Source organism: Chelonia mydas, chromosome 2 (genome assembly GCF_015237465.2).
Source record: "Chelonia mydas isolate rCheMyd1 chromosome 2, rCheMyd1.pri.v2, whole genome shotgun sequence".
Classification (NCBI taxonomy): Eukaryota; Metazoa; Chordata; order Testudines; family Cheloniidae; genus Chelonia; species Chelonia mydas.
In genome coordinates this window covers 213,196,768-213,208,414 of record NC_057850.1, presented here as the reverse complement: position 1 = coordinate 213,208,414, position 11,647 = coordinate 213,196,768, and the positions used below count along the sequence as shown (strand labels likewise).

At 44.7% G+C, this 11,647-nt stretch overlaps 1 protein-coding gene across 1 annotated transcript; it reads left to right on the top strand.

Moving 5' to 3' along the window:
• The first annotated feature begins 4,401 nt into the window (after window positions 1-4,401).
• LOC102948364 (small nuclear ribonucleoprotein F) lies at window positions 4,402-5,669 on the top strand. Its single transcript, XM_027825530.3, has one exon. It carries the CDS (start codon window positions 5,180-5,182, stop codon window positions 5,585-5,587), a length of 408 nt encoding a protein of 135 aa, XP_027681331.2. The 5' UTR covers window positions 4,402-5,179; the 3' UTR covers window positions 5,588-5,669.
• The last annotated feature ends 5,978 nt before the right edge of the window (window positions 5,670-11,647 follow it).

Sequence of the window (11,647 nt, the reverse complement as noted above, 5' to 3'; positions counted from 1 at the left end):
AAGGTGCCAGGCAGAAGAGAACCAGATAATATACTCACCACCCATAGCACCCCCTTGGTGTCCTTGTCTCTGGTGCCCCTGGTAGCCATTTCCTCAGTGCTATGAGGGTCTGTCTCTCTGAAGGACTGCTGTGCCCTGGCCCACGAGTCAAGTCTTCTAAAGCTCAAAGCCCTTCCCAGACAACAAAAGATCCAACTGAAAGTCCAAAACAAATACCTAAAGTAATAATTCTTCTGCCCCTCTCAGGCTCCACTGAAGTTCTCTGTTTCTTGGGCCCTGCAGACTCTCTCTTATCTTGGGTCCTCCCCAGCAGGATTCTCGCACTGTCTCCCTTCCTTGGGGACTCTGGCTGCTTCAGTTCCCAGGGCTGTCACCTTTCATGAAGACCACAGTAATTTACCAACAGTTTTAATTTACCTGAAAGATTAAATCATCTATACGTTTTAACAGTATTGTTGAATTTGATGAAGGTGAACCAAGCAATGGGAACCCCTTTTCTTTTTCCAAGGTGGTGGAGTTAGTAAATGTTTTTCACAAGTGTGTTTCAAAGATCCACTTGTTCTAATGGCAAAAACACTACCTCAAATAGTTCTCATCAGCCTCAGAGACAAGACAAAGGGTAGGAGAGCACCAGCTTTAGCATTTAGGAATTTTGGGTATATTTTAGTTATATTTTCAGCATCAGGCATCATTGTTAAATTGAGGAAGTAGAGCAGTTAAAAGACTAGAAGCTCTTTAAACAAATGTGTGCTTGTTTCAGAAAAGGATAGATTTGTTGCTTGTGGTTATGAAGTATATTACTGAAGCAGATAATTTAGTATCATTTTTGCAACATTTCCTCTTGGAAAAGCACTTTTTAAACTTACAACCTGCATGTACGTACATGTATGTTGGATGTGTGGTTGGGAAAGAAATATGTTAAGCTACTAACCATATTAAAATACTGGGTGTGGCAAAGCTTTTGTAGTGGCTAAAGGAATCAGAAGTCTGTGGACAGGGCCTTCGAAAATTAAACTGAGTTATACAGGATCCTAGTTAGTATAGCTTAGGCACTTGGTAAAAGTGTAGTTGTGGTCTGCGGCAAGAGCATCTGCACTAGGATAACTGTAACAGAAATTCAGTATGAATTACACAGATGCCCCCTTGCAAATGCATTTGGCAGTACCATTAGTAGAAAGAGAGGAAACTGACACCAAACTGACTAAAACGAGAGGAGAACAAAACGTTTTTACTCTCAGGTATTACATGATCTTCTGGCAGAGCGCCATGGTTTTCCAAAATCTAACAGCTGTTTCTATTTGAACTGTCCCCGATACTGTCTCAGAAAGAGAACTACTTCAGCAGGGGTTTCTATGTGCAGTTGTGATGCCCCATATGTTCTGCTTTCTGGCAGTGTATTGTATACTCCTAACAACCTGTCAAGCATGTGTCTGTGTTTGTATACATTAGAGATAGGCCTGAATCAAAAATCGAGTTCTGAATAACTTCAGGTGGTTTGAAATCTCAAACTGATGCACAAGATGGGCACTGTGTGAGCCCGTCCAAAAGCAGGGAGAGACTGTGGCTGAATGACCGAACCATCAATTGCAGTGCAGCTGCATCACCTGCTGCCGAGGGTACGCTGCAGGCCTGGCTCCTACTTCTTCCCCCCTCCCGCAGATTCCCCTATTCCCTTCTCTTCCCATCCCATCCCCCTTCCCCATTTTCCCCCTCCCCTTCATCTCCCCACTGCCCCCTGTCCCTATTCCCCTCCCCTCACTCCCACATCCCAAGTCCCTTCCTTCTCCACTGTCTCTTCCCCCCCACCCTCTTTCCCCCATTTCCCACGCCGCCCTTGTGCTGCCCCACCGTGGGCACTCACTATTGTACAGAAAATAGGATGGCTCCCAGCACACAGAACGGGAGCCCGACCAGCACTAGGACCCAGGAGGCAGCAGTCAGCTAACAGCACCCTCCTTCAGTCAAGCAGCTCTGTGCGTGCAGAATTGTGGGGAGCGCAGTGGCACATGATCCCGTTTGCCCCCCATGTCCCACCTCTGTTTGGGAGAGGCAGTGCCCCACAAACTGGGCCTATGAACATCCCCAACCCCTCGCCCCCCTGGCATGGCTTGTCTTTCCTTCCCCCTCACTTTCTGCAGGGATGCAAACAAATCTGCAGGGGAACATGTTTTCTGTGCACCTTCAGCGGCACATTCCTCCAGGAATAACAACAGTTTAAAGTTGGGATCTCTTAAATTTCCAGCAGGAATTCAGCCACAATTCTTGCACACAAAACTGTATCTGCCCTTCATTTTCATCATGTAATCTGAGGAATGCATGAATTTCCTCAACATATTAAAATAAATTGTTTAATTAGCTTCTGCATTCTAATTATGTAAAATTTGGCTGTAAAAACTTTCATATGATTATTCAGGCCTCAATAGTTTAAAAGTAATGGATTGTTGAAAGGCAAGACTTTGTATATATTCTTTGGAGTTCTTTGGGGTTATGAGATTAATTAACGAAAAGAAAAGCCTATTAGTGACATTCATTACAAACAGACCCTTACAAGTTGCAATTAGCCAATAGTGAACATGGTTTACTTTGACTACTTCCATTCTTTGATGTGGTATGTGGAAGCATTTTTGAAAAGTTTACACTGTTGCCAACTCTTGCAATGTTTGTTTTATTTATTTTGTTGTGAGTAATGCAGTTTCGGTTCTTATTGCAGTCAGTCTAGTGGTGAGGTGAAGAGCTCCAGTCATCACACAAGTTGAGGGAAGCAAGATGGGCATGAATGACTTCCTTTCCTCCCCGCTCCCGTACTGCAGGAGACAGCATGCTAAACTACAAGCCCAGAAACTACAAGTTCTAGTGCCAGATCTACCACTGCCTGTAGGTAGGATTTCTGGGCATTTCAGGTCTTCATTATGAACTATAATCCCATGCCTGCTTCTTAGTCCCAAATGCCACTTACCTATTTCATAGATGGCTAATAACTTGTGCAGGGAAACTTCAGGAAAAGCTGGGAGTGGAATTATTTCTCTAATATAGCAAAGACAAATCTCATCTACTGAGTCACAGAGTCTTTCGGAAGGGATATGCCAAATCAGATGATTCTGTAACCGATACTAAGAAGCATAGTTGTGTCATTGCTCGTGATTACCCTCCATGTAATGCTTTGTGACTGCTATTTCTCCTCCCCCTCCCCAATAAAAGCTCTGGCTCTTTAGCTCAGGTGGTAAAGTCTCTTGTTTTACATCCAGATGTCCAGGTTCATTGCATCAGATAACCCGAACAGGGGCATTGTTTAACTATATCAGGGGTCTCAAACACGCGGCCCGCGGGCCGGTTATTTTCTGAGGCCTGCCAGCTCCCCGCCCCCCCAGCATTTACCTAGAGTGGCTCTAGCCCGGCCCGGCCCGGCGCACACCGGAGGCAGGGCAGGCTCCCCGCCTGCCCGCCTTGCCCCAGTGCCGCTCCGGGAAGCGGCTGGGACCTGGGACGGGGGGCGCACAGGGGTCTGTGTGTTGCCCTGGTCGCACCTCCTGGTACCTCCCTGCGAAGCTCCCATTGGCCGCTGTTCCCCGTTCCCAGACAATGGGAGCTGCGGGGGGCAGTGCCTGGAGGCACGGCCAGGGCAACACACAGACCCCTGTGCCTCCCCCAGGTTCCGGCTGCTTCCCGGAGCGGCGCAGGGGCAGGGCGGGCAGGCAGGGAGCCTGCCCTGCCCCTGGTGCGCACCGGGCTGGACCCGCCCCCCGAACTCCTCCTGCAGCCGCACCCCCTCCTGCACCCCAACTCCCTGCCGCACTCCACACCCCTCCTGCACCCCGACCCCCTGCCCTGAGCCCCCTGCTGCAGCCCACACCCCTCCTGCACCCCCTGGAGGCAGGGAGGGGGTGGAGTTGGGGTGGGGATTTCGGGGAAGGGGTTGGAATGGGGGCAGGGGCGGGGCCGAGGCAGCCCTCGGGCCAATGTACTAGTCCTCATGTGGCCCTCGTGGGGTCATTTGAGTTTGAGACCCCTGAATTACATTGTCTGTAACCACTGGACCACAATCTTGCTACCAGATCCAGGAATAGAAAACAAGAATCCTGATGTCCAGTGTTCTACTGCTGCCTTCCTACGTGAGCTGATCCACAAAGAGAATAGCAGTGCATGCTGTTTCCTCTTTTCTTAGTTATTCCTATTGCTGAATGTTAGGGGTTCAAACTCGACTACTAATCTAGGTGGGGCAGGGGGTGAAAAAAGATATAGAAATATATGTATAAAAGTGAGTGCAAGTGTAACCTATAGGAGGGCTAGAGTTCACTTCATTGCCCTTCTCCTTTGCCTAAGAACCCCAACTCCCACAGAAAGCACCTGGACACCCGGAATTCGGTCACTTAGGATTTTCAGCAAGGATTGCACAGGATCCACCTCCCCACAATCAAATCCCAAAAGGAATAAAAGGAAGGAACTTAATTCTTAAAGTACCAGCTTTATAAAATCTGATGATAAAGAAATATAATAACAAGAACTTAACTTCTACAACATAACATCCTACTTTATAATTCACATACATTATCTTCACAGTTATACATCAATAAAGAAAACAATGTAAATGTTAACAGGCCAGTCCCCACAGAAACATAGTGAGAAGAAACACAGAGTTCCCAAAAGCTTAGGTTGACTTCACCTGTATCTCAGTTATAGTCTTTGAACACCAAATTCTATACAGTTTGCTGAGTCAAAAGCACTGAAACATCCTCTCTCCACTTCAGCTGGAATCCATGCAGACTCTTCCTCATCCTTTGCTGAAATCACTGTTAGCTAGTCAGCTAACTAATTAACCAACCATTCAGTTAGATATATAGAGTTTCAAAAAAAACCATTAAAGAAAAATACAAAACTGAGAATAGCAAAATATAAATGACTCTTTCCCCATCATCACATTCAAATAAGAGGAGAATTGGTAAAGCATACTGTTTGAGACAATTGAACTAAAACAGTTTGACTAAAATCAAATAAGAGTCCAAGTATAAAATTAAAAGAAATTAGTTTTCCCTCCCAATTTCCCCTTTCTATAATTAACACTGCCAGAGCTTCCCTGTTGAAGAGTTAATGCTTCAGAGTCAGGGAAAACAGACTCAGCTTCTCCTAACCCACACAGTGCACGTTGCCTTTTGCAAAGCAGCTGCCCTGATTACGTACCCTCATGGAGTCTGAGTCCAGAAAACAAGAACCTATTGAGCTACCACACCCAATTCCAGAAACTTCTGAGTATGGAGAGCTATTTGTGAATCTGCCGTGCGGCCCTGCGAGTAATTTTTGTTTTTACCGCTGCCTTGTGCCTGGCTGCGTTACCGTGAGCTTGCCCCTGAACCCCAAGCCCTTCCTGAATGGGCTGACAGGGAAGCCAGTGATGGTGAAGCTGAAGTGGGGGATGGAGTACAAGGGATACCTGGTGTCTGTCGACGGCTACATGAACATGCAGCTTGCAAACACAGAAGAATACATAGATGGTGCGTTGTCAGGACGCCTTGGTGAAGTTTTGATAAGATGTAACAATGTCCTGTACATCAGAGGAGTAGAAGAAGAAGAAGATGGAGAAATGAGAGAATAAGTTTGTATATTTCTAGAAAATAAAGATCAGTTTTTCACACCAAAAAAAAAACAAAAAACCAAGGACCCAGACCCAACTCATTCCTACCTCTTTCCCTCACCCAACTGCAGATCTCTTCAAGAGATATATCCCTATTAGGCACCTGGGTTACAGAAGGATCCTGGAGTAATTATGCCAGTTATCAACAATCATTTTATTTTGATGTTGTTAGTATGTTTTACTGTTTGTTTGGTAAATGGAAGCTGTCCCTTTCAAAGCAGGGTGGAGCACTTATCATATGGCTTGTTTGAAGAAGAGGGAGAGCAACATATCTGAGAGTTTGCCTGTGTGTCGAGAGAGAGAATGTCCCCTCCTGAGTAAACTCCAAAAAGGTCAGAACTTGATTTAAACAACTCATTTTTACAAAACCAAGCCTTGTTCTCAAAGAGGTAACAATAGGATGTATTGGGGAATGGATGCATCAGGGCATTGCTAATAAGTTTTATGTAGCCTTTCACCTACAGATCACCAGCATGAATCCAGTCCAACTCAACAGGGACTAAAAGTTGTTCCCATATAATGGATGGATAGTGAACTTAAGAAGATGAGAATGGTCATACCAGGTCAGACCAATGGTCCATCTAGCCCAGTATCCTGTCTTCCAACAGGGGCCAATGCCAGGTGCTTCAGGGGGAATGACCAGAACAGGTAATCATCAAGTGATCCATCTGCTGTTGCCCGCCATTCCCAGTGTCTGGCAAACAGAGGCTAGGGACACTTCAGAGCATGGCTTAGCATCCCTGCCCATCCTGGCTAATAGCCATAGATGGACCTATCCTCCATAAACTTATCTAGTTCTTTATTTTTTTAACCCTGTTATAGTCTTGGCCTTCACAACATCCTCTGGCAAAGAGTTCCACAAGTTGACCGTGTGAAGAAATATTTCCTTTTGTTTGTTTTCAATCTGCTGCCTATCAGTTTCACTTGCTGACCCCTCCCCCCCACCCTTAGTTCTTGTGTTATGGGAAGAAGTAAACAACACTTCCTTATTTACTTTCTCTATGCCAGTCATGATTTCCTAGACCTCTACACTACCCTCCACCCCTTAGTCGCCTCTTCTCCAAATTGAAAAGTCCCAATCTTATTAATCTCTCCTCACGTGTGTAAGCAGTGTCAGGATGAGCTCCACCCTGACATCTGGTGGTGAGGTGTGGCAAGTTGTGGAAAAAACTTCAGGGGCCGATCTCATTTGCATAGGCACACCCACCCCGCCTAGACTGAGGCCATAGCTGCCCTAATGGTCACTTTGGCTGCTGTGGGATCCCCAGTGTCTCTGTTATTGGGGCAGGAAGAATAAATTGTTATTACCCTGATTATGGGAACTGTGCTTGGAACTGTACCTGGCCTTTTGTTATGATGGAGGGACTCACCATCAACTAAGTAGCACTCGCTAGGCAAGGGTCATGGGTTCCAAAACTGTGTGAATAGAGAGAGACTTGAGACAGGTATTAGTACCTGGTGGTGTGGGCCCTTTTGTGAGGACCTGAAGCACCAATTGCACCTCTGTCTCTCTCCACTGTGGAATCTCAGAGCTAATTTTGGGTCTATTAAGAGTCTTGCTATAGGTACTGTGCTGCATTCACTTTGGCCTTATGGTGCACCAGCACTAAGGCCCCCACTACTGTGAGCTGAAATCACTGAGAGCTGAAATCACTGAGCACTGTGTCAAGTAGTGGGGAGCCGGAAGATCTAGAGTGCAGTGGTGCTGTTCGTGAGATGGTGAGCTGAGCAGAGCTGTTCGTGGGATGGCAAGCTGTGCAGAGTGGAGCCGGTCGTGGCAGAGCGGAGCCGTTCGTGAGACAGCGGCGTGTTCGTGAGAAGGCGAGCTGAGCAGAGCTGTTCATGAGACGGCGAGCTGTGCAGAGCGGAGCTGTTCGTGAGACGGCGAGCTGAGCAGAGCTGTTCATGAGACGGCGAGCTGTGCAGAGTGGAGCCGGTCGTGGTGGAGCGGAGCCGTTCGTGAGACAGCAGTGTGTTCGTGAGACGGCGAGCTGAGCAGAGCTGTTCGTGAGACGGCGAGCTGTGCAGAGTGGAGCCGGTCGTGCTGGAGCAGAGCCGTTCGTGAGACAGTGTAGCAGAGCAGAGCCCTGTGGGGCAGTCAGCTTCAGGACACGTAAGGTACCCCTTACCTCTTTCCCCCACACACAGGCACATTTTAGCCAGACTGGGGAGTAACACTTTGCAGATGAACTTTTGAACTCTGGGGCTGGACTTTTTGGATTTTGGGTGATTTGAGGATTGCTGGACTCAAGAGACGTTTGGGTTCTGGGACTCAAGAACCCGAGGGAAAGGATGTGGCCCAATTTTCTGGGGTGGGTCTTTGCTCATGGTTTGGTTAATGAACACTAGTTGTGGTGTTTCCCCAATTTAATGCTGATGTCGTTTACCTCATGTTATTAAAGATTCTCTACTACACCGAGACTCTGTGCTTGCGAGAGGGGAAGTATTGCCTCTTTGAGGCGCCCAGGGGGTGTGTAAGATTTTCCCAGGTCACTGGGTGGGGGCTCGAGCCAGTTTTGTATTTGCTTTGATGAGAGGGAACCCCTGTGTACTGAACCCGGCCCTTGCTGCTATCAACTTGGCCTGGCAGAAGGGTTACACGTGGAAGCTGTTCCATACCCCTAATAATTATCGTTGCCCTTTTCTGTATGTTTTCCAATTCCAATTTATCTTTTTTGAGATGGGGCAACCACATCTGCATGCAGTATTCAAGATGTGAGCGTACCATAGATTTATATAGAGGCAATATGATATGTTCTGTCTTATTATCTATCCCTTTCCTAATGATTCCAACATTCTGTTAGCTTTTTTGACTGCTGCTGCACATTGAGCAGATGTTTTCAGAGAACTATACGCAGTGACTCCAAGATCCTTTTCTTGAGTGGCAACAGCTAATTTAGACCCCATTATATTATATGTATAGTTGGGATTATGTTTTCCAATGTCCATTACTTTGCATTTATCAACATGGAATTTCATCTGCCATTTTATTGCCTAGTCACCCAGTTTTGTGAGTAACACTCTACAGTCTGCTTTGGATTAACTATCTTGAGTAATTCTGTATCATCTGCAAATTTTGCCACCTCACCTTTTTCCAGATCATTTATGAATATGTTGAACAGTACTGGCCCCAGTACAGCCCCCTGGGAGACACCACTGTTTACCTCTCTCCATTCTGAAAACTGACCATTTATTCCTACCCTTTGTTTCCTATCTTTTAACTAGGGCTGTCGATTAATCACAATTAACTCAAAAAAATTAACTGCGATTAAAAAAAGTAATCATGATTAATCACACTGTTAAACAATAGACTACCAATTGAAATTTATAAAATATTTTTGGATGTTTTTCTACATTTTCAAATATATTGACTTCTATTACAACACAGAATACAAAGTGTAAGTGCTCACTTTATATTATTTTTTATTACAAATATTTGCACTGTAAAAATGATAAACAAAAGACGTATTTTTTGTTACATAACTACACTCAAAAACAAAACAATGTGAAACTTTAGTGCCTACAAATCCACTAAGTCCTACTTCTTGTTCAGCCAATCACTAAGACAAACAAGTTTGTTTATATTTACGGAAGATACTGCTGCGAGCTTCTTATTTACGTCACCTGAAAGTGAGAACAGGTGTTCACATGGTACTTTTGTAGCCGGCTTTGCAAGGTATTTACATGCCAGATATGCTAAACATTTGTATGCCCCTTCATGCTTTGGCCATCATTCCAGAGGACATGCTTCCAAGCTGATGATGCTCGTTAGAAAAATAATGCATTAATTAAATTTGTGACTGAACTTCTTGGGGGAGAATTGTATGTCTCCTGCTCTGTTTTACCTGCATTCTGCCATATATTTCATGTTATAGCAATCTCTGATGATGACCCAGCACATGTTCGTTTTAAGAACACTTTCACAGCAGATTTGACAAAATGCAAAGAAGGTACCAATGTGAGATTTCTAAAAATAGCTACAGCACTCAACCCAAGGTTTGAGAATCTGAAGTGCTTTTCAAAATCTGAGAGGGATGAGGTGTGGAGCATACTTTCAGAAGACTTAGACAAACAACACTCTGATGCAGAAACTACAGAACCCAAACCACAAAAAAAGAAAATCAATCTTCTGCTGGTGGCATCTGACTCAGATGATGAACATGAACATGCGTCGGTCCACTCTGCTTTGGATTGTTATCAAGAAGAACCCATCATCAGCATAGATACATGTCTCCTGGAATGGTGGTTGAAGCATGAAGGGACATATGATTTTTTAACGCATCTGGCTCGTAAATATCTTGTGATGCTGGCTACAACACTGCCATGCAAATGCCTGTTCTCACTTTCAAGTGACATTGTAAACAAGAAGTGGGCAGAATTATCTCCAGCATTATCTCCAAACTTGTTTGTCTCAGCGTTTGGCTGAAGTAGGACTGAGTGGACTTGTAGGCTCGAAAGTTTTACATTGTTTTAGTTTTGAATGCAGTTATTTTTTGTACATAATTCTACATTTGTAAGTTCTACTTTCATGATTAAGAGATTGCACTACAGTACTTATATATTTCAATTCACCTAATATATTTCTTTTGTTTTTTATAGTGCAAATATTTGTAATAAAAATAAATATAAAGTGAGCACTGTACCCTTTGTATTCTGTTGTAATTGAAATCAATATATTTGAAAATGTAGGAAACATCCAAAAATATTTAAATAAATGGTATTCTATTGTTTAACAGTGTGATTAATCACAAATAATTTTTTTAATCGCTTCACAGCCCTACTTTTAACCAGTTACTGATACATGAGAGGACCTTCCCCCTTATCCCACCATGGCAGCTTACTTTGCTTAAGAGCCTTTGGTGAGAGACCTTGTCAAAGGCTTTCTGAAAATTTAAGTACACTATATCCACTGGATTGCTCTTGTCCACATTCTTGTTGACTCCCTCAGAGAATTCTAGTAGATTGGTGAGGCATGATTTCCCTTTAGAAAAACCATGTTGACCCTTCCCCAACAAATTGTGTTCATCTATGTGTCTGATAATTCTGTTCTTTATTGTAGTTTCAACCAGTTTGCCTGGTACTGAAGTTAGGCTTACCAGCCTGTAATTGCAGGGATCACCTCTGGACCTTTTTTTAAAAATTGGCATCACATTAGCTATCCTCCAGTCATCTGGTACAGAAGCTGATTTAAATGATAGGTTACATGCCACAGTTAGTAGTTCTGCAATTTCACATTTGAGTTCCTTCAGAACTCTTGGGTGAATATCATCTGGTCCTAGTGACTTATTGCTGTTAAATTTATCTATTTGTTCAAAAACCTCCTCTAATGACACCTCAATATGGGACAGTTCCTCAGATTTGTCACCTAAAAAGAATTGCTCAGGTTTGGGAATCTCCCTCACATCCTCAGCTGTGAAGACCAAAGCAAAGAATTCATTTAGTTTCTCTGCAATGGCCTTATCTTTCTTGAGTACTCCCTTAGCATCAAAATCGTCCAGTGGTCCCATTGGTTGTTTAGGAGGCTTCCTGCTTCTGGTGTACTTAAAACTTTTTTTGCTGTTGCTTTTGAGTCTTTCGCTAGTTGTTCTTCAAACTCTTTTTTTAGTGGCTCCTATATGAGATATATTTGGTTGGTTTCTGTTCCAGGTCTGTGATGATTGGCATTCATGAGGAGTGTCATCTAGTGGTCAGGGAGTTAGGCCCTTCAAAACGCAGAGGAGGTAGGGGACCCAGGCTCTCCCACTCCACCAGGCTCCGGCCCAGGGCTCTGTGAGGGCTACCAGAAGTCTGGCACTCCGAAGCACGTTAATGCTGTCTTTGCTGGGCCACTTCCTACGATCCAGGTAGTGTCCAAAGTTCATTGTCTATCACAGGAGGCTGTGAAAGGGGTCAGCTCACTACTTGGCACCTCCTCATGGCCAGGCGTGGCATGGCAGCTCTTGGGGGTAGCGGCTGCCTCCTCCTGTGACTTGGCCCTTAGGCCAGGTCAGTTCCAAGTCTCCCCCCTTCTGGGCTAGCCAT

Excerpts from the sequence above, each read along its gene's own strand:
- LOC102948364 (XM_027825530.3), top strand. The coding sequence starts at position 5,180 with ATGGAGTCTGAGTCCAGAAAACAAGAACCTATTGAGCTACCACACCCA.